Source organism: Nyctibius grandis, chromosome Z (assembly GCF_013368605.1).
Source record: "Nyctibius grandis isolate bNycGra1 chromosome Z, bNycGra1.pri, whole genome shotgun sequence".
NCBI classification, from domain to species: Eukaryota; Metazoa; Chordata; class Aves; order Nyctibiiformes; family Nyctibiidae; genus Nyctibius; species Nyctibius grandis.
Genome location: NC_090695.1, coordinates 43,096,788 through 43,119,327, shown reverse-complemented (window position 1 = coordinate 43,119,327; position 22,540 = coordinate 43,096,788). Strand labels below are relative to the sequence as shown.

Below are 22,540 nucleotides of genomic sequence, written 5' to 3'. Positions count from 1 at the left end.
GGCCTGGGATGAATTCAGATGTATAAGGTGGTTCACTGACTTGGACTCAGTCCCGAAGAAGAATTTGGCTGGCTGTTTTAATTAAAACACAAACCCCAGGGAAGCTAAAATGCATCAAAACTCTGTTGATTAGAGTCAGCAATTAGATGCCTTGTGGAAAGCAAAATACTGTTTCCTAAATCTCCTAAATGCCTAAACATTCATAACATTAATTGGCATCCATTTCTTCCTGTTCTCTTAGACTGGAGTTTGCATAGGAGGTGTCTTTTGCTTTTAATACCAAGTGATCCTTACAAACATAATTCTGGGTAGTCCAAATGTCCTGCTCAGAGCCGAAGCTCCACAACTGAATCTCCTTCCAGTGGTACTAGAGACTGCAACTACTGAGGCAGAGGGAAGGGAGCCATAGGGCATCAGCCCCTCCCCACAGAGGCCCACAGAATTCTGTAAAATACTTAGGGATTTTCTGAATTTTGAGACCAGCAGTAAATTTATCAAAGTTCATTTTTCTATAATCCCTGTGAAAACTGGAAAGTCATTCTGTGGTTAATAAGTACGTGCAAGTTTATGGAAAAAAAGCAGAGCAAGCTTTCATTCCTGCCTTTTGATTTGTAGCATTTCATATTTTTAAAATTACCCACTCAACAAAAAGGGAGAGTAATAATTGAAGAAGAAAAAACAAAGCTCAGAGTAGCCTTGATAGGTGGAATTCTACACTTCCTGGGCTGTGGAATTAACCTCTTGTTTCATTTTGCCAGTTGTAACAGTTTCTGTTTAAGGGTACTCAGCCAGAAGTCATCATTCATGTTCATCGAAAGGAACTCCCTTGCAGGAGTAGGGTTATGACCAGAGCCCCTGTGCTTAGCTTCCGATGGATGTACTCTACCGTTGAGCATGGATATGTATCATTTGAAGTGTACTATCTGCTTGAAGGGAAGAGGCAGGAAGCTGGATGCATTCTACTTGAATGAAAAATCCTTTGGCAAACATCTCTGGACACAGGGGATTTGATACCTAATGAACGTGATGGTACAACAGGTTATACTTAAAGCTCAAATGGCAAATGTAGATTTCAGGATTAAATGTACAACTACTTTCCGTTCCCCTAAAATGTGCGTGAGATGTTTTAGAGATTACAGTTATGTAATCTTGGCCTGTTTTGATAAACCCCTGAAAAACCCCATTCTCCAGTTTTGTGGATTTTGGCTTAGTCTATCTGTATACATTCACACACACCCTCGGTTGCTACCAGCCGCCTGCCAGGCAGGAATGATGGATAGGACTGCAAGCCTAGAAGCATCCCTGGTAAATTGAAGCCGCCTATGTTGATCTTTGAAGTGGCTAACTGCCGGATGCAATTTTGCAGAGCTCCAGGAAACATTAGCCATGGTCCTTGTGGTTGTGATGTTCGACATCACAAGGAACACGTGTTCCTTGGCTGCAGGTTTTGTGGTTGCAGATGCTGAATCTTCACCATTGCATGTTCCTGGTCCAGGATGAAGCTTGCTGGGGCGGAAGATGAGTCACTGTGGCTGCTTTCCTGCTTAGAGTGGATTACTCGAGAGTGGCCATTGAGTAAACACAGCAGCAGCTAAGGGCCTGCCACAGCAGCAGCCGGTGACAAACAAGTTATGAGAGAGTGAACTGCAACAGCTTTTGGAAACTGATGGTGTGGCTAGGCTGATTCCCTCAGGTGACTACCAGTTTACTGCTAGCACTTGTCAGGATCTGATTAGCTCACCTGTAAGCACTTTCTGTAGCCAGCTATTTCAGGACATGGATATAAATATGTACCTTGTCTGTTAGCAGTTCTGTTTTTATTTTGTGATGTGAGATTGCTGATCAGCCCACCATGAGCCTGCTAGTCATCCTAATAATCCTAGTATAAAAAAAGAGTATAAACCCACCAAGCTTAAGGAAAACAGGAAACTGAACTCACAGGAGTTCAACTTCTGAAGCCAATGAAACCAAATAAATATTTCAAATATTTTGCAACCAAATAATATTTCAGTCTATGTAGGACCTAGGGCCCAGGTGAGCATCAGAGTAAATGTAATTTATGTAGGCCAAGCACATTTATAACTTTCCTTGGAGGGACAAGGCTTGCAGGCAAAGGTTAACATTTTATTAGTTGATCTGATGTAGCTGGGAGAGACAGACAAGCATTAAGGCAGATGAGCTGGTTTTCGGGGTAATGCAGTAGGCCAAGTGATTTGGCAGATGCAGAGAGAGAATATTAATGCAGCAGAAAAGTTTTGCTTTTATAATCTTTCACTGAGTGCATCCCTGTGGTTTGCAGATGAACTCCAGAAGGCTACCGGTTGAGGGTTTTTTCTTTTCCCTAGGGCAGTGTTGCAGCCTGGCCCAGGACCCCCCTGCACGCTGTGACCCAACTCCCTCGTGCACCTAAGGCAAGTCATGCTGGGCAGACTTTTGTTCCTGCTCGCCCCAGCTCCAAGGCTCACTTGTCCTCCCCCTCCTGGGGCCACTGCTTGCTGTAGCCAGACTCTTCCCACTTCCCTGGCTGAGCGCAGGTTTGCTTCAGAGTTTTGCTTCGACAGTGAGCGCCACAGGCTTTTAGTTGAACCCCTTTGGAGCAAACCAAGGAAGCTTCTCAACCAAGAAGTCTTTGCTTTTGAAGCATAAAAGCATGATCTTCCAGATTAATGGAAATCCTGACATGCAGAAACCAAATCAAGGTTCATTGGGTTGGAGTATCTCTTTCTTCTGTCTCTCAAACTCTTACTCCTCATGGCTCTGCTTGTCACTCTGATCTGAGGAGAAGCGTGGCCCCAGAACCCCCCTCTGTTAAAACACAACGAGAAGTCCCTTGTCTCGTGGTCTGGCACAACAGCTTCCTCCTGTTGGTTCCCCTGTGGGGTGCAGGCCAACAGCTTGGTCTGGGTTGCAAATCTGATGGATTTTTCTTCAAAAAAGTGCCAAAGCTGTGTGGACTGCGGAGGGGTAGTTTTGCCTTGGGCAGGCTGGGACGTGCTCAGCACATAACAGAAAGCAGAGCTCGTAATACATTACAGGCATAGCCCACCACACCACACCATGTGCATCTGCATAAATAAATGAAAGGAGCAATGAACAAAGTAAATAGACAACATAATGCAAGGGAATACTATAGGAGTGAAATTTCATATTCTTTTGCTGAAGGAAGACAGCCCTGTGGTGCATTCTTCCAGGACAAGCAGCTGTGCTGGAAGAACTATCACAGTGCTTTCCCCTGTGTGCTTGATCCTGGTGGAAACATGATTTAGCAAATGGATAGAGCTAGTAATGAAAGAGATGAGCACTGTGAACAAATAGATGCCTGATGATTTCTACTTTATCTGTTTTTTATATTTGATATTCCCTGTGTGCTGGGGACAATGGAAACTGTTTTAGGATGCCAAACAATAAAGAAAAGGCTTCTCTGAATTATTTCCAATTCAGAAATTCACAGCAGAGAATCTTGTGTCTCCAGATCTTAACTACTCAAGTATACCAGCTAATAGAAATCAGAGATAGCTTTTTAAAGGAAAACCAGAGATACCAGAGAAGAACCTGGCAGCCTTTGTGTCAGCACATAAAAAGTTGTCAAAATTATGTAATGAACAGCATGAAAAGGAGAACCAAGTGGTCTGAATAACAGCTCACTGGGACTGATGGGTTGGCTGGAATAAACAGAAAGAAAACTTGAGAAGTGTATAAAAAGCTGTGAGGTCATTGTGAGAGAAAACAAACCCACATCCTTGTGTTTGGAACAAACACAAGATCTGGTGTAATTGGTGCATGATGTAAGGATCTTGGGACTTCAAGAGGGAGAGAAAGGAGAGGACCCGGCTGTTGCCAAAAAGCTCTTACAAGTTCAAGCGTCCCCAGTGCAGTGGAGCAACTCCTCTAAATCAGAAACAGAAAACGGCAGCGCAAGCTGGCCCTTTGCCAGGCTTTCGCAGGCACGCTGGCGGATCCAGGCTGGCAGGCATCGGATCCAGGCTGGCAGGCATCGCCAGTGTGGTAGTAGCTGTGACCAGATGCCGCAATCACAGAGCGTTTCAGGGCTAACTGTGTTACTTCTATGTTTTTCAAGAGGCTTGCTAACAGCTGTATTTCTGAACTTCCTAGGGGAGCAAAAGACAGGGCAGGAGGTGGGGCTGGTAGAAAATCCAAGCCCTCCGCTGGGAAAGGAGCCTTTGAAGATTCATCCCCCGGGGTTGGGAAACACGAGCTCTCTGGCCCAGTCTGGTGGCTGCGGCAAACGGAGGGTCAAATGATAAATCTCAGTCCCCGGAGGGAGACTCAGTTTGTAAAGTAAGGTGAGCCGACGGCTGCCAGGGGAGCTGCTGTTGTCAGGGGTGTCCATCAGGCAGGGGGAAGGTGCGTGCCTGCCTGGGTGAACTGCCTCTGTGTTCTTGGCCAGAGGCTGTGCTTGCTACAAATCCGTTTGTTTTCAATAAATACTACTCAGCTTTGTGAAAGTTGCCTGGAAACGCCATTGTTCCCCTTAAGATGCTGAGAAGCACAGGGACAGATTTAGCGGAGTCCTCAGGTGCCCTCCCTGCGTGGGCAGTGAGGGGGTTCGGGCAGCTGGCAGCAGCCAGGCAGGACCACGGGCTTTTGCTGCAGAAAGGTGACAGCTTTAGGCTTGAGGTGTGGTGCCCCTGTAGACACAAGAGGAGGAAAAGCCTTGACAGCAGCAGTGCATGTCAGTCAGTGCAGACAACAAACACAGACCACCTCCTGCTTCTCCATCCCTCAGCTGCTTTTAAAAAAACACGGAGGAGACGAGGAGGTTTAAAGACCAAAAAGCTTTTTCTTATGATGACAATGCTAATTGGTCCCGGCATATTCCATGCAGTTCTTCTGGTGTGAATCTGAGGGCTTACCAGCAATAAAGTCACCTGCGGCTTGATGGGAATGAACATACCAGTTATGCCCTGAGCGGTGAAGTAGCTTTAATCATGGCATCACCCTGGATGTTTTGGGACAGAGCCTCTACCTTCATTAATGTGGGCCAGGCTTTGCCACGCGGCTCCATGTGCTTTGTGTGTACGTCTCTTGGTCGGGGGCGCAGGAGAAACGGCTGCCACAGGCCTCCAGAAACGGCTGCCGCAGGTCTCCAGAAGCTGCTGCCGCAGGTCTCCCGAGGGCCAAGGGCAAGCGGTTAAACACTGACTCTCGCAAGGGGCGCCATTGTGGCCGCACTTCCCTGTCTTCCAGGTCAGGCCAGGGAGGGGGGGCATGGGGCAGACTCCCCAGGGGCCTGGGTGGTGCACCCTCCTCCTCCTCCAGTCCAGCAGTGATGGCAAGAGGCGATGCTTTCTCCAGCTGCTTGGGATGCACTGCTAATACTGAGATACCTTGCTCACAGAAGAGGTGTTGGCGGCTCTTGATGTCCGTCACGTTTGGTGACATTGTGGCCGAGGCTGCCCAGAGGGGACCTGCCCTGTGGCAGGCAGATGAGGGCAGCAAGGGGAAGCCTGCAGCCAGCTGGGAGCTGGCACCGGCACCCTGTGGGAGCTGCACCATAGCATCCGACATGGGAACCTGGGGTGCGGGCTCAGTGCCCTCTAGCCCGACACTGCCTAGCTTTTAAGGCTGCATGGACCAAAAGTTGCTGCAAAGACCTCCAGCTCTGATAACAGCCCTCTGCTTGTAGGTCAAAACATATTATAGCATTCCAAACTGCATTCGACTTCTCATTAAAAATCGCCACTATAGTTGGACTTTAAGCTTATTCTCTAATCCCAGCACAACATTGTGGGCCCAGCTGAAGTATTTGTGCAGGCTTTTGTGTGTTTGGTCAGTTTGGGGGTTTCTTTTACTTTTACTTTCTTCATGGAATTGTAGGGCAAAACCTTTCCCTCCGATTCAAAAAATCACTTGTTCAGGCAACGTTTACTTTCCCAAGACACAGCCTAAAAAAAATTTGAAAAAAACCCACCTCACCCTCTAACTCTTCCTCTTTCCTCCAAAAAGCCTTACCAAAATGCATGGTGACCACTCCTGAATAAAGGAAGAATTTTCTTCAGAAAACCTCAACTTTTCATAGATACGACAAATGTAATGTCGATCCACACAGTTCTGTTTTTCAAGACAAATTGTCAGCAAAAAAATGTCCACTTTAGTTGAAAAGTTTGCTTTCAACTGAAAAGAAATTGAATGAAAAGCAGAGTGTTGAGTCTGAAGCTTTCCTATTTGGTGCCACAAGCCTTCTTCTAGAGTCATCCAAAATCTCATATGAAGTAGCGGTTAGAATTTCTGTGTTCTTAACTCAAAATCTGAACCTTGATCTAAACCTCACCTGTACCCAGGGGTAGCCTCCATGTGCAAACTTCATTTGCAAAATGATGTCTTTCTGGCTGTATCTTTAATATTTTTATCTAACTTTTCCTGGAGATGTAAGAAGCCTTAATAGGTCCTAAAAAATGAAATGCTTTGCTGCCTTTTTTATTTTTTGGCAGTAGAATATTTTGGAAAAAAATGTAAAGCCATGGCCCAAAATCCAGACACTGAGATTCCAGAGAAGGTATCGGTAGATCAGTTTTTGTCCTAAGAAACCCGGGTAATACTCTTTCTTGTTACTGTATGGGAAGTACAGAGAAAATCCAAACGTGACTGGCAAGTTTAAGACATTTCTTGCAAATTTTCTGTATAAATGAGTGCCTAATCAAATGTAAATTCCCAAACTTTTTCTGCTTCATATTTCCTTAATACTGGAGCTCACTGCTTATATGCAGTTTTTCTTGTAAAGCTGCACTGTTGCTGAACTAAGCGAACAGCTGTGTCAGATATAAACCCCACGAAGGGTCTAACATGTCTGTGGTTACCCTTCCAAATTTTTAGAGGAAATATATAACTGAAAAGCTAACTGGTAATTTTAGTTATCCCAGTTGGGTTTTTTCATTTTGTCAATGGAATTTAGTTTGGCTTATTAGCTGGTGTCTGGCATTTTGTCTTGTTTGAGTTATTTACAGAGAAGGCAATCGGTGTAGTTTCTGCACTGTTCTTGGGAAAAAAAGTAGTGTTGATAGTCTCAACCCCCCTTCGCCTAAGCTGTTGATATAATTACTGCTGATTGATCTATTGATGCCTATTTGGTAAGTAAAGAAAAAAAAATTAAATATAGATTTGGAAAATTTATGTGAATGACTCATAGAGTTAGTGTATTTGTAATTGCTGTAATTGAGAGAGACTGTACAGAACTGCTTATTAGAGCAGCAAGATGAGAAACATGCATACAGAAGGATTTTGAAGGTCTTGTTTTGTGAGTCTTACCACCGCAATGCATAGTTGCACTGAGGAGGAACAGGTTTGAAACACTCGTCCTAATCCCCACCGGGCTCAATATTTTGCTTGGACATGAAGTAATGTAAATTGAACATACGCTTGGTCCTGTACAGTTTGATTCAGCTGTCAGGGAGAAGACAGTGAAGTTACACCGTAGGTAGAAAGTAATTATAGGAAGGTGGGTAAAAAGTGCGTTACTTGCCAGCCTGAGTAGTGAGTGAGTGGTGAGGGAAATACATCTGAGAGTCTCCTTTCTCCCATCTCTTCTGCTAGCTGTAGGTGTTTGCCTTCACCAGGGAATTCCTAGCTGTTAGCCATCAATGGTAGTTGGCAGTCCCTGGCTTTTGTTCTCTGTGAAGAAGCTTGTGTGGTGTCTTCACCGTAATGGCAAAAACCCATGCCATTCCCTAAAAATGGAGAGAAAGTGCAGCTTTCCTGTTATTTGCACAGCCCCTTATACTGCGTAGGGCTGCATCTACCCCCTAAGCAACTAATTGCCAGAAATTGCATGCTTGTGTTTCTGTGCCATCAGGATTTTCCTAGCATTTTGTGATGACCTCTCTTGTGCTTTCCTGTGATTTTGAGAAGTAGCCCTCTTGATAACTTGTGAATGACTGCTACAAATTAAGTGCTACGGGCATTTGGAGGAGGAGGAGGATTTTGAGGAAAATAATCATGTGGCATGCTGCGAGATGTAGCTGCGTGTTACATTTTTAATGAGAGATTTCAGGCTACAGCACTGTGCTTTTCAGATTTTCCATAGACTGCTAAATATCCCTCTGTTACTCCCACAAACAAGTGTGGAAAGTTGTCTGATTCTTTACTCCAAGGAACCCTCTCTTCACGTTGATTTGCTCTCACAATTGCTCTGTGTCAGCCCTTGAGGTCTGCATTGTGAGACCTTCCTTTCTACAGCAATGGCACATGTCGTTGCTATTACTGAAATACAGTTTAGTATAAAGGCCGTTTAGTCAATGCCAGCATTCATTTGGAAGAAGTTTAACATTAGCATTTTCTGTGCTTTGTACTGCAAAGTGCCAGGCTCCCTGATCCTGATTAGCAAAGCATTTAAACTTGCACATAAAGCTCTCTGTCAGTGCTCCCATTGATTTCAGTGGAACAAATAACCCTTTTAAACTTCCAGAAGATGCAAAAATGATTAGCAGGTTGGGAGTGAGAGCGATCTGTTTCTGGAGACTTAATGAATAGGTTAAATTAATCTTTTAAAACAAAGCAACCAACCCCAGCCCCCTCGCCCCCCACCCTGTTTAAAAACAGAGTTCATGATCTTTGCTTTCATATGTTTGGGAATCAGAGCAAGTGAGAGCAAGTGTACAGCAAACAGAGAACGCAGAGTCAAGTTTGTATTAACGTAATCATCCCAACTGGAAACTCTAAGAGGTTTTGTTTCTTTTTAAAATCACTATTTTTGTAGAATAACCTTCGTCTACTTATAATTAAGTCTTAAAGCCAGGCAACCATTTAAGCCTCATAGCTGGTGATTTGAGGTCTTCATGTGAATGCGTTTTCCTATGTCGACACTAATTTATTTATAGAAAAAAAAAAAAAGATTAATATTATAAGAAGGCTCTGTTTCCTATGGGGTTTCTCATGAAGTGTGTACAAAAATAGGGCTGAAATCTAAACTGAAATTGCCAGGCATGGATTCTGAATTGCAGGTTTCTTTGTAAGCAAAATGATCCAAATTCAGAGTAGCCTAAAACCACAGATTCTTCGTCTGAACTGGATATTGCCACTTATATCAATTAAAAACAAATGTGTGAGAAGCATTCAACTTCTGATAGAGCCTTGGTGATTTACCCCTGTCCTCCATGCATGTGAAAAAACATGCATACCTTGGACTAGCCCATGCCAGCAAATAAATGCTGTGCGTGCTGACTCCTGTGAACTAACTGGATATCTATATGCAAGTTTTATGCACTCACATTTTATGTAGTGGCAGATTAAGTATTTGGCAGGCACATGAGGTGCCTAATTTTAAATATTTACTCCTGTGTTTATTTTTCTTTCATATGCTGCTGCAGTAACAAGTATTTCGTATATTCCTCCAAGAGACTAAAACCAGACACAGTACATATAAAGAGAAATTACGGTAACAGGCAAAAAAATTCCATTCCCTAAAAAGGGAAAGAAAATGCAGCTTTTCTGTATTTACACAGCCCCTTATACTGCTTAGGGCTGCATCTACCCCCTAAGTAAGTAGCAATCATTTATCTTACATCTGTTAAACAAAAATGTACAGTACAAATGGGTTGCTGTGCACAGTGTCTGCAGGTGAGAGAGAGAGCAGATGCAGGGGGATGCTGTAACATGCACTGCCCAAGGAATCATGTGTTGTCAGAGCTGCTGCCCACTCCTTGCATCTTCCCAGGGGTGTACAGGAGAGAGACCAGATCTGTACCTGCTGTTTGGCTTAGGGCGGGGTGGTGACTGTCCATGAGGATGATTTTTTTCACATCGGAGAGAATACTTTTGAAAAGGCAATAGGAGAGCTCCTAGGAAGCAACCCCAGGGTGGACTGGTAGAGTTGGAGGGTTCAGGCAGGATTTGGGAGGGGAAGGTGTGCCTCAAAGGCAAGCAATATATTTAATATCAGTCCTGCTGCTGCTGTGTCCAAGTTAAGCAAGTGCTTACATATGTGTGGAAACTGAGACAAGCTCTGTGGTCAGGTGAAATGAGATTAAAGAAGAAGATATATATGCTCTGGGGAGTCTAAAGAGGATAGGAGTTATGTGCTGCTGGGTGAAGGACAGACTCAATACAGTCCCTGACAGCTCTTACTACTCTTGCTTGCAGCCTGGCTGCTGAGAATTAGTATCAGGAATGGGATTTGTCTGATATATGTTGCTGCTAGGTTAGGAGGATCATTTTCCAGACCATCTATGGGATAATGTTTCAGACATGGATGTCCTAGCTTGTTTTGTTGTTTTGTTGTGTTTGTGTTTTTTTTTTTAATTTTCTTTCTCTCTCTGTTTCATTTGTTTCTGGCATTGCTTTCCAGGTTTCTGTGACTCCTGTATCCCAATTTACTCTCCTTATCTTGGTTTTGATGTGTTAGTAAAGCCTCCAGGACCAGGCTTCTGTTTCACTGTGATTTATTTACTGTTGCCTCCTTTATCTGTGTGTTGTTTCTTTGGCATTTTTTTGGCCTCATGCATTTTTAGCTTGTCATTGCATCCTTTCTTTTGTTTTTATAGAGAAGGTTATATTTTAGGCCCTGCTCCTAAAATATCTATGCAGAGAGTAATTTTGAAATAATCCCACTGAGAATGCTGATATGTTTAAATGTAGCTTTACATTTAGCACTTTTTTGATTCAGCAGATTTGTACATGTTAGTTTTACTACTTAAGAGTGTCTTTCTAGTTTTCTTCTTTGAAACCGGAAATGCTTTAGAAGTTTTTGGCTGCAATGTGTTTTTTATGTATTGTTTTAAAATCTAAATTATAAAAACAAAGTTAAAAAGGTTTGAGCTGTAAAACACCTAAATATTCCTGCAGCATATTCCTGCCTGTGTAAATTATCTTGTCAATCAAATCGTCTGTCTACAGAATCACAGAATTGTCTTGGTTGGAAAGGACCTTTAAGATCATCGAGTCCAACCATTAACCTAAAAGTACCAAGTCAACCACTAAACAATATCCCTAGTATTCTATCCCTTTAGGATACAGCTGTCAGTTCTGGAGTGCAATACTTACTTAATAATCTGCTTTACATTGATATAACATCTGTCTCTGAAGATTTCCAATAATTTTAAAATTCTGATTAAAAATGCTGTGAGACACATGGAGTGACATTTGTGTGGGTACAGTGGAATATCAAAAGGTTAAATGACTTGCTTAACGAATGAGCGGCAGCCTCAATCTCCTGACCTAGCCTCAGAACAACTATTCCTTTATAAATAAGTACTTTTGTCCAGGAATGCAAAAGCAAAGCCTCTGACATCTATTATTCTGATATGTGTCTGTTCCCAGGACATTACATTTCTGTGGATACATCTTATGAGGGTGAGAAAGCAGTGCTGTCCAGCCCTGAGCTGCACACTGAGGAGTGGAGCTGTGTCAGGCTTATTTATCAGATAGCAACGACTTCAGAGACTTCACCCGATCCCGCCAGGCTCAACCTATACCTGAGGCAGGAAGGGGAGAGCTTTGATCGTTTGCTCTGGTCAGCCAAGGAGCCTTCAGATAGCTGGCTCATAGCTAGCTTAGATTTAACAAACAGCACAAAGAAGTACAAGGTAAGACCGATTTTAGAAGATGCTACAGGCTTTCTGGTGCACGTGTTGGCATGTACCGGTTGTCTTTCGAACATTTCCACTCTGGTCCCTATTCTTGGCTTTCACCTCTAGGGCTGGCAGGCTGTGAGTCGGTCCACCCCTCTGTCCCTACGAGCAGTGAGCAGAGCTGGCTTGAGGCAGGCAGTTGGTGCTCTTCCCAGCGAACGCGTGGCGCGGCTCAGGGGAAAGCACGGCCGGCTGAGCTGTGCAGTGAGGATGCCTCACCTCCTGGCAGCCCTGTGGAGCTGCTGGCGTCCTGCAGCAGATGTGGGACGTCCCAGGTCTTGGGTCTGCACCTGATCTCACTCCTTCCTGTCCTCTGTGCCCTTCTGGGACGAGTCAGAAGCTGAGGGGAGAGTATTTCTACCCAAAACCCATCACACTGCACTTCTCACAATAACGTCCTGTACAGCCACAGCTGACGAATCTGGAGTCCCATACTCTTACACGAAGCGTGGGATTTTTTTGCCTTGTCTCGTTGTCCTTCAGTGTGCCTTCTGTCCTCGAGGAAGGGCACTGACTCTGTCTTTAATGCATTCTGCCAAGCTCTTCCAGCAAAAGCACCTCTTCTGACTGTAAGGATGATGAGCCCCCCACATGTACTTAATTTGTTCTCCTGTTTATCCTGTTTAAACGTCCAGGGTGATAATGGAAATACTGAAAACCTAAAATTTACAGTTTGGTCTATATTGTGCAGATCGTACTGGAAGGTGAAATGGGACAAGATAAATCCGCCAGTATAGCGATTTTTGAAATTAAAATAACTCCTGGATATTGTATTGGTAAGTACTGTCTGCTTAGCTCCCATATTCTCTGTATAGAAAAAAATGCCTTATTGGCAGTGTTAAAACTGAATTAAAGGTCTGAGTTTAGAAAAAAGACAATAGCTTTTTCCTCATTGAAAAGTAGGCTGCCATATTCGATATAAATGTTTTTTAATGTAAGGTTGCACACACTAATATGTGTTTTTATTCACCCATCTCTGTGATATATATAGACATTTCACATACAATAATTCATTCTAAAGCTATTTGTTGTTCAAGCAGGAACAAGTGTTGTATTTTCACAAAACTAGACTGCTGCAAATATTAGACATAACAGCTGCAAGATTATTTCTGCTGTCTGCCTGCTCATGCTCCCTTACAATGGCATCTTGCAGGCTGCAGAGTCAGAACTGTTGATGTTTATGCTTTGTGCTATTTCCCCATGACATTTGCCAAAAACCACTCATGAAGTTCAAAAATTTCAGTGGCTAGGAGGCTGGGAGACCTTTGCATTTCTGGGGAGCTCTGGTGGAGTCCAACCGAATTGTCACAATTCTTTGGCTCTCTGAAGAAAACAAAGCAGTCTCATTACTGCTATGAAATACTAGTTCTGCTTTGCTTCTAGCCGTCCCTGATTTACAAGTGGAAGTTCCGCTCTGACTATTTAGTACTATGAAGTGGTATATTTTACGTCTGTTTTATTTGGTTCTAAATATATTTTCCTATATTGCCAAATAATGAAAAGATAGATCGAACCAAAGAGGATGGAAATGAGAATTTTATCAAAAATTAATCAAAAATTGTGGCTAAGTTTGCTTCCATTTCTTATAAGCTGTTAAGTGCTGTGCCCAGTTTTATAAATGTAGGTGTTATCTGCACTGCCATATGTAAAACGAGGCCAGTGCTTAGCCATAGCCTCTCTCCCAGTTTCTGTAATGAAAATGTGTGAACTGAGCTGGTGATGTCTGCAATTGCAGAATGTGACTTTGAAGAAAATCATCTTTGTGGCTTCGTGAACCGCTGGAACCCCAATGTCAACTGGTTTGTTGGTGGAGGGAACATTCGCAATTCTCAGTCTATCCTGCCCAAAGACCACACACTTAACAGTGAACTGGGTAAGCAACAAATGTAAAACAGAAGTATAGTGGAAAATTTGAGTGTGTGATCCACGTATGACTCTTATACTGTGCATAATTATGTGAGTTCTTTCTTTTCTCCTGTCATTGGGTGGGGTAAGAATGACTTAGGTGAAAAAAGAGATTAGAAAAAGATGGGGGGAATTTGCAGAAGTTCACACAAGGTTTATAAGGTTGTTATGCCCTTTGCTAGCCTTCAAATTACTCAAAATAAGGATAAAATTTTGGACAGAGAGGAGGAAAATTCATCTTTCTGTGGATTCTAAAAGTATGGGCCACAATAAGTTTTAAAATCTTGTACCGCTGCTCTGTACATCTGGCATGGGTTTTCTTTCCAGTGGCTATTGGGAAAGTTGAGTAGGAAAGCTAAGGGACTGAAACATTTGGAGAATCTCGGGTTAAATTGCACAGTTTAGGAGTTTTATTTCCTTCAGTCAAATGTGGTGCTGTTAATACAGTTCGTCAGAGGCAGAATGCTGTAAAGACTTAAAGGATTTTCAGCACTTGCCCTGTATGAAGTACTTGTCCCGGCCACCTTGTTGAGAGGGGAACCTTTTACATAGTCATAGAGAAGGGTTGGGGGATATCTTAGCCTTTGATGGAGTGTTGCACCAAGTACTGCAGCAGGTGATGGTCAGGAGATCTGATTGCTGCATCACACTGTGTGTCTCAGACAACATGGTGCTTGTGACGGCGCAAGGAATCGCATCATGAAAAGCAGGGTTGATCCTCTTTCCTTAACTCATGCCGCTGTGCCTTTTTATTTATTTCACAATTGTGTGAGTTGAGTACAGAGTGTCAGTCCAACCCTGCATCACACCATGGCAGCTAAATGCTGGTCAAATTTTGATGGAAGTTTAACTCACCACAACTTCAACAGCAGACAGTGGCTCTTCCTATTAAATGAAGTACTGTATGTGATAGGAAACGCAGCCAACTGGGAGGGATCTTTTTTCTTGTAGCCACAGTGTTTCTTTTTCACACCAAACCCTCACTTCTGACAATTGACTGAGAAGACCCCAAGAAGCCAAAAGTCACAGAAGAGCCTTCTTTTTGCAAGAATCAGCCAGGGAGATTGTAATTAAGTTATGAAATGTGGTAGAACTGCAGAGCAAAAATGAAGCCCAGAGCTTCTCAGGCAAGTACTGCTGAAGCATCACCAGTCCCCTGGCAGTGGGCAGGCTGGAGGAGACTCACAGTTAAGCAAGCCCTCTCCCTTCCTTCCACTGGAGTGAATCAAGAAGTGACATCTCTGGGTTTGAGAACACTATTAGCTAATTAACATAGTGGTGTAGACACAAACCTAACGGCACAGTTTGCAGTGTCCATGCTCAAGTACACTGGCAGTTTGACACTCGGTTCTCCTCTAAGTTTTCTGCTTGTGAAGAACCATTTTTCTGTTCATCAACTGATATTGTTTGATGCTGTCTTTCTGGGAGTGTAGAAGAAGAAAAACTACAGATGCACAGCATATCCATGCGCATGGATGTGTCCTGTTTAAATCAAGATAACTCTCCCAAAATCAAAGTCTGAGAAGCTGTACCCCTTGAAAATCGTGCAGGTCATATTGGCTGTTGAGGGGGAGGGAGTCTACTCATCTAAAGATGAAACATTTAGAAAACAAATCCTAGACACACCGAGTAGAATTATACAAGCAGTGAAATGTGCAGAATAAAGGTTATTTGCCAATTCATTTGATATATTAATGAACTGCTGAGTTCAAAAAACATATGAGGAAACACATGGCTTATAGTTTTGTTCATTTACTTAGGTTGTCTCAGTGAAAGCTGCACTTGAAAAAGACTAAATACTCTACAGAGCTATTGGGAGGCAGGGAATTTATTCAGTTGTAACATATTTTTCCATTTATGAATAGCTTCCAAAATTCAGAGAATTTATTACTTTCTTTAATATAAAGGTCTTGAATAAAGACTTAAGAAAGAGCTGAGACTGACTGTTTTGCCAGTGGTATCTTAGCCAAACATCTTTGGGTTGTACATAGGAGGAAAGGAGAAAAAAAAAAGATCTCTCAGGATTACTGAAATTTCCTAGGAATCAACCATTGTTGTCCAGGTCATAGAGATACATGTCTAGTCCCTGCCCATCTCCTGATACTTCCTGTAAGTGATGTACTTTAAAGAGCATCCTTATACCAAGTTTGTTTTATACTTTTAGGTCACTACATGTATGTGGACTCTGTTTACGTCAAACATTTTCAGGAAGTGGCCCAGCTAATCTCACCAAAGACCACGGCCCCAATGTCTGGCTGCTTATCTTTTTATTACCAACTTAAGCAGGAGAGTAGCATTGTTTTTACCGTTTACTTGAGAGACACGAGTGGCTTTTATGAAGAGATCTGGAAAACAGACAGTGCGCTGAGTGCGGATTGGGCGCTAGCAGAAGTTGACTTCAATGCACCATACCCCATGGAGGTAAAGCAGTGATTCCTTTACAGTCCAGCCACGACTTCCAGGTTGCATCAGGCATCAGTGCCAATTCAGGCCAAGCTGGGAATGTGGCAGTGGCCGTGCAGTATCTGAAAGTTGTTTATAAAGACGCTGAAGATCTGTTGTTTCCTTTGTCCACTGCATAAGGGTCAAGGAGGAGCAAAGATGAAGCCAGCTGGTGAAGTGCCTGAACAGAATACCTTGGGAGGTTGTAGAGTCCTACTAATGTGAGGTCTTTCAGTTCGTACTAAATAACATCAGTGTTCTCTCAGTCCCGTATTTCTGTGACTCAATGATCTATTTTTGAGGATGCTGAGTATCATAAAATAATGCATGGCTCCTACTGCAGAAGAAAAATAAAAAAGAAATATTTGAGCTCTATTCTCTGCCTTATACAATCCTGCAATTCAGTCTTTCTGTGCTTTCATGAGATAATTGATAGAATCCAAACTGGATGCTAATAGTACAGTAGTCCTTAGATGTGAAAGCCATCTCTCTATGGTTACTATAATTAATTTCAAGAGTATCAGAAACTGAATTTTTTATTCTGTAGTGTTTACTGAAAAAAAACTTAGAAGATTGGAATAAGCATTTTACATATATATGTAAGTATATGTATAAAAATATATATACACACACACACATACATGTATACAAATGTGTGTGTCTGTGTGTATATATTGTACATTATATCTTTATATGTATGTAAAATATATATTCTTATATCTAATACATATATAAATATCTTAGAAGATTGGAATAAACAGTGTATATGTATTATATATACACATATATACTTATATGTATACAAATATATACCATATACATGTATACATGTATACAAATATATAATGTGTATTTTATACATAGATATGTAATTTTTTAATATATATGTACTCTCTCCCTATATATATACACTTCTAGTACTAGGATTACAAATAAATTGGTTTTCATTCTACTTGCTTTAACTCTGCGTAAGTAATTTGTCAATTCACTGTAAGCCTGCAGATTTTCAGAAATTATTAGGGGTAAAGCTGATTTTCATCAGCTGTTACATAGTCCTTTTACACTCTGTAAAGTCAGTGATCAAGTCATCCATTTGAATTGTGAGAATTCAAATGGTATGGAAAAGGAGATTAGATCTGATAAGATCTCATAATACTGAATGGTAAGTGAATTACTTACTCAATAAATATAAAGTAATATGCAAGGGGAAAAACAGTCCTAGCGCCATAGATGGAAGTTAACTAATGATCACTTAGAGCTTGGCATTGCTGTGGTCAGTTTTGTGAAAATATCCTCTCAGTTTAGTGCCATTCATAAAACCATCTGGAACGTTGGGAACTATACTGGAATAAACAGCAAAACAGGGTGTCGTACCACAGGCTGAATGCACAGGGTACCCCTGTGTTCAGCAGAGTATGTAACTCCTGCTGTCTCAGTTAAAAAAGAATATCCTAGAACTACAAGAGGGAGATGGTGATAATCAAAAGTATGGAGAAGTCATGTTAATGAAATAACATTTAATGACTGAAGTAGAATATGGTAGAAGTTCATAAAAATCATGAATGACACAGAAAAGATTAACTGTTCCCTTTTTCTCACAATTTACATTGCTGTTCCAAATTCTTAATTACCAGGTAACAGTTTTAAAGTAAACCAAAGGGAGGATTTTTTCCTACATCACATAACTGTAGAACTCACTTTCACAGCATACTATGGATACCATTATTCTGATCAGTTCAAAAACTGATTAGAGAAGTTAATGGGAAAGAAAGAATCCACCAGGAATGCAATGTGAGGGAAGAAGAACTGAAAATGTGTCATTGTCTTCAGTTCTTTCTGTAGTTGACCTCTGTTGGAAACAAGACACTGGGCTAGGTGGGCCTTTATTCTGATCCAGGAATTTTTATGTAAACCAATACAGTCATTATTTTAGAGATCACTTTACAGAAATAAGACTAAGCCTTGCATGTAATTTCTTCAGTTGCTTCAAGAGGGTTTTCCTCTTTGTTTCATCCGGCTAAAGGAGATTGCTCAGGATTCTTTCATGGCTTTCCTAGTTTGGCTTCCATCCCTAGGCAAGACATCACAGACATTGCTTTCACCGAACAGGATTTCACTCTGAAACCATTATATCCTTGTTTTGTCCCTGGGGTTGCCTTGTGATTCAGGCCTTTTCTCAAAGTTTTCGTGTAACTCAGAGCTTTGATACTTAAGAGAAATTTTAAGACACTTCCTCAAGAGTTATGGACTGTCCTCCTCTTACTTGAGGAGATGATGTCCCTCGGGAATGGCTACGTACAAACTTTGTTTGATTTTTGTGGTAAACAAAACACAGCGATAGCTTTTCTGATTCTTATCTTAACTGAACTTTTTAAAGGAAATCTTTCCTGCCAGCTGATGCCAAGGCATGGGTTTCAGTGTCTGAGGATGTTTAGAGAAAACAGTAAAACTTAATATTGTAACAGCAGTGTAATCCACACAGTTTGTTTTTAGCTCTTGATCCAGATAGATTCTAGATATATTAATAATTAAGCAGCTTTGGAGTTATAGTCAATACAGACTGATGACCATGAATCCTGGCTTTGTATGGTATCGTGACAGTAGCCTTATTGCATCTTTAAAACTGATGCTTCATAAAGCAGCAGAAGAGCTATGTTCCCCTCAATTTTTCCTTGACCTTGAGTGGGCAAAAATCTGGTGCCAGGGTCAGGCTCTGATTTATATCCCTAATAAGTGATATAATTTAATTTGTCCCAACATCTGCAGTGCTGTCTTAGATGTCCTGGAGTCTCTCTGGGACATCCGATCATAATTCTGTAATATGAAGTTGTGTACCAAAATTATTGTTGTGTATATGGTGAATGAATAACAAAGATTTATCATTTCCAGGTAATATTTGAAGTTGCTTTCAATAGCGCCAAGGGAGGTTATGTTGCCCTTGATGACATTTCTTTCTCTCCGGTTTACTGCAGCAACCAGACAGGTATGAGTTCTTATTGCTACTTACCTTCCTTGTTTTCCCCCTTTGCTTTGCCCCTCCTAACCATCTGTCAGTACTTGCAGTATTTGGTAGTGATGTGCAGCTGCTACCTTCTCAGCTGACCAGCGCCATTGGGCGCCTCTTCCTCCTGGCGACAAAACAGCAGATAAACACCAATGCCATTCATTTGGCCCAGAAACGAGTCCTTAATTCTTCCTCTCCAAAGACCTTGCCTCAGAGATCTGCAACTGGAGCACTGGACTGAATGCTGTATTTGCATCACCCCAGCTTTTGAACAAATTACCACTTGCAGGCCTGTGGCAGAAAGAGAGGGGGATTTCCCCAGGTGTAATGGGTATGACGAAAAAAATGTCCTGGTCTTTTCATTATTGCCCATGTAGGGAATATCTTCTATGCCACATGCCCTGAGGTGTTCTTCAGAGCCAGAATGGCAGCCTTGCCTTCCTGTCTTCACTCTTCAGGGAGGTATTATTTATCTCAGAGAGTGGTGTGTCTGTCAGGGTTTTATTAGGTTTTCACAGCAGCATAAGTCAGCTGAATCCATGTTCCTTCTGCTGTATGGGCACTTGGGATAAAGGACTTTGTCATTTGTGAATGCAGGTGTGTACTGGTTGCTTGGGTTTTGCTGTAGCACTAAGCAGTAGTCAAAAGTAGATTAGTAGTTTCCCACTGAGCCCATCCATTCTTTCGGTCACAAGTTTGAATTTTTGGCTAACGTTTTGAAGCAATCGAGGAAAAAGATTTTTTTGCCCTTTTTTTATCTGCTTGGAGTCTCTGCTAGCTTTAGCTGCACTGCTCAAGTATCAATAGGAGCTAGATTCCAGATATGTTACTAATCCACAGCGCCTGGCTGAGTAAATCTAGTTGTTTCATCAACTCCTCAATGCCTGTTTTGTTTTTCCTTTGTTTTGCAACAAAAATCCTGAGTTATGTTTGCAGTATGCCATGGATTGAAGCTGTGTGCTCATCTGTGTTTTCCATTTTAATTGTCAGATGTGTTGAGGTATGGGATAAGTTTTATAGTATTTTCTGCCCCAACCCTGATTTAGTCACACTATCACGGCCCAAGTTTAGATCTGCTCTGGTAAATTTGGTAGGTTCAACTAGAACTTTGCCTACTAACTCTGATTTCGAAGATTTGACGGTTTTTTTCTGTTTGAGAAATGAATGCAAATATTTGCTTTATATTTTGTTGAACTACAACAAAGCTGGTTAATCCTTCAGACTTAGCTCCTGTTTCCATCTTCAGTTGTTTTGAGTAGAGATGTTAAAAACCATGAGATCTTCATTCTCCTTGTCATCAGCCATAGCAGTGTATGTAACAGCATTATGTTTTTTCCTTATTTTTCTGGAAGTTTTGGTCAACAAAGGTCTCAATGTTAGCCAAATGGAGGGAAGAGGTACCAGAATATTAAACTTGCTCACCAAAGGATGAATCTTTAATGCTGTGTGGACCTGGTAGTGCTCCAGCTGCATTTTCTTTAGCTAGGAAAGCAGTGAGGGGAGGCCAGGGCTGCCTCCTTTTTCTCTGTAGGCAGAGAAAGTCATATAGGTAGTGCTTGGATGTGGCTTATTTGCAGCTGAAAAGACAGCAGGCATCTCTCCCATGCCAAAATTTTGCTACTCCTGAAGCTGATTGCCTCTGTCCATGCCCTTGCCGGGAAGCCCCTCTTAGCCTCCATGCGGAAGGGTCATGCGTGCTGCCATAGAGTGATGCTCACAGGGTCCTGACTCCTGACACAGCCAAAAATTGCATGATGGCTTTAGGTTGTGTCCCTCTTTCCCCCAGCATCTGGTACAAGTCACTGATGAGGCTTTTAAAGAAGTAGAAATGTTTTATCTAAAAGCACCCATTCACCAGGGGGATTTTTTCAGACTAAAGCAAATCTTGACCCATGAATTCCACATCACAGGTCAAGAGGGAGCCATCAGCAGGGCTGGAGAGCTTAGCTTAGCTTTTAATCAACTTCACTATAAATGGTGCAGCTTGCTTTACTGCAGTGCTAAATGAGTGAGGCGAGGTATAGCTCCAGAGGTCAGTAGCCATGAGGTGGCATATGAACCAAAAGCTATTTGGCATACATACTTACAGCGTGCATATGCACACACATTATACGTGACTACAAAAAGGTTTTTAAAAAAGTGACTTTTAAAAGAATATTAAATGTTGTTGTTAGAAAGTTATCCCCTTGGAAACTGAAATGAAAATACGACACCCATGCACACACACGCGCACGCTCACAGTCATTTTGTCCAAATATCTTTTTGAAGGAAGGAGGAGGACGAAAATGCATGGTCTGAATGTCTTTGTGCATTATGACCTGAAGAAAGAATCTTCTCTTAATATCTGTAGCTTATTTATATTTTATAGGGGCTATGAAGGAGGTTTCGTCCCAGCTACAGAAAAAATATAAGAAAATAACACCCACTTGCTATAGAAAATTGATAGTTTGATATCATTGTGACTTTGCACTATATAAGTGTAACATCTTTGCATATGCTCACCTTCTGTAATGCAAAGAAAGATGAAACAAGAGTATACTTTGGCATCCTTGTGCTTCAAATACCTATGCTTATTATACTGTGCTCTTCCTAACAGAACATATTCATCTATCTTTTAGGAACCCCTTTCAATCATTCTGAGGCAGGCTGCAATTTTGAGGAAGACCTGTGTAATTTTTACCAGGATCCCAAAGATGGCCCAGGATGGAGCAGAGTGAAAGTGAAGCGTAATGTGTATAGAGCAGGAGATCACACTACCGGGTTTGGTAAATCAAAACTCCTTGTCACTGGAAGAGTCAGACTGGATATAAAGGTTAACCTGTTGTATCGTTGTTCACTCTGTTAAATAATGTCATCGGCACACTGGTTAGATTGCCTCACTGCAACTCCCTGCTGTTAAAAATGAGTGTACACCACTGTATCCTAGCTGGGACTCTGGCTGTGCCTCCCCACATGTAAAGGGGGAAGGTCACCTATTGAATAGTCATGCGGGGCCGTAAATCAGAGTATCTTCACTATACTGATCTGTAGTCACTGAAGGGATGATTCCACAAAAATATGCAAGCAAATATAATAGTCGCTTAATGTATTGCTTTTAATGTAGAGGAATGGTGGGCTCTTAGCTCTTCCAGGCTTAGGATAGACGGCATTTTTAAGGGAAACTGTGAAACATTGAGTAGTGAAGACATATAGTGAAAGGCCTGCTAATAAGTTCTGAAACTCACACATCTCTTTGTGTAGAGTATCCATGCTTCTTAATCGTATGTGCTAAAGTCTCACCTCTTTATACTTGGTGTGGGGAATAATAGGCCTTGTGCCCCATCCTTCATTCTTCAGTCTTGGAGTGGTACCCTTGAAACAGCCATGTTTCCAGGGAGGCCAGCAGGACAGAGAATTTTGCAGTGTAAATTTGAAAAATGCTTATTTCTGGTAACCTAGCCATGTGCCAGTTTAGCTTGAAGTAGCCGGAATGCTTTTAGAAAAATTCTTATTTCCTTTCAAACAGAGTGTGATAATCAGTTTCCTGCCAGTAGAAGCTGCTTTTATAACCAAAGTCTGATGCAACAACGGAAACTGCTTTAATAGCAAATCAGCTGTGCTAATTGTG

The 22,540-nt window shown here is 41.9% G+C and overlaps 1 protein-coding gene across 1 annotated transcript in view; it reads left to right on the top strand.

The window, feature by feature from the left end:
* MAMDC2 (MAM domain containing 2) overlaps positions 1 to 22,540 on the top strand; it is a 62,642-nt gene that overhangs the window by 21,925 nt on the left and 18,177 nt on the right. The window contains exons 3-8 of the mRNA XM_068423210.1: positions 11,272 to 11,537; positions 12,274 to 12,358; positions 13,318 to 13,455; positions 15,652 to 15,908; positions 18,819 to 18,912; positions 21,552 to 21,698. Coding sequence (XP_068279311.1) covers positions 11,272 to 11,537; positions 12,274 to 12,358; positions 13,318 to 13,455; positions 15,652 to 15,908; positions 18,819 to 18,912; positions 21,552 to 21,698 — 987 coding nt within the window. The remainder of the gene's footprint in view (positions 1 to 11,271; positions 11,538 to 12,273; positions 12,359 to 13,317; positions 13,456 to 15,651; positions 15,909 to 18,818; positions 18,913 to 21,551; positions 21,699 to 22,540) is intronic.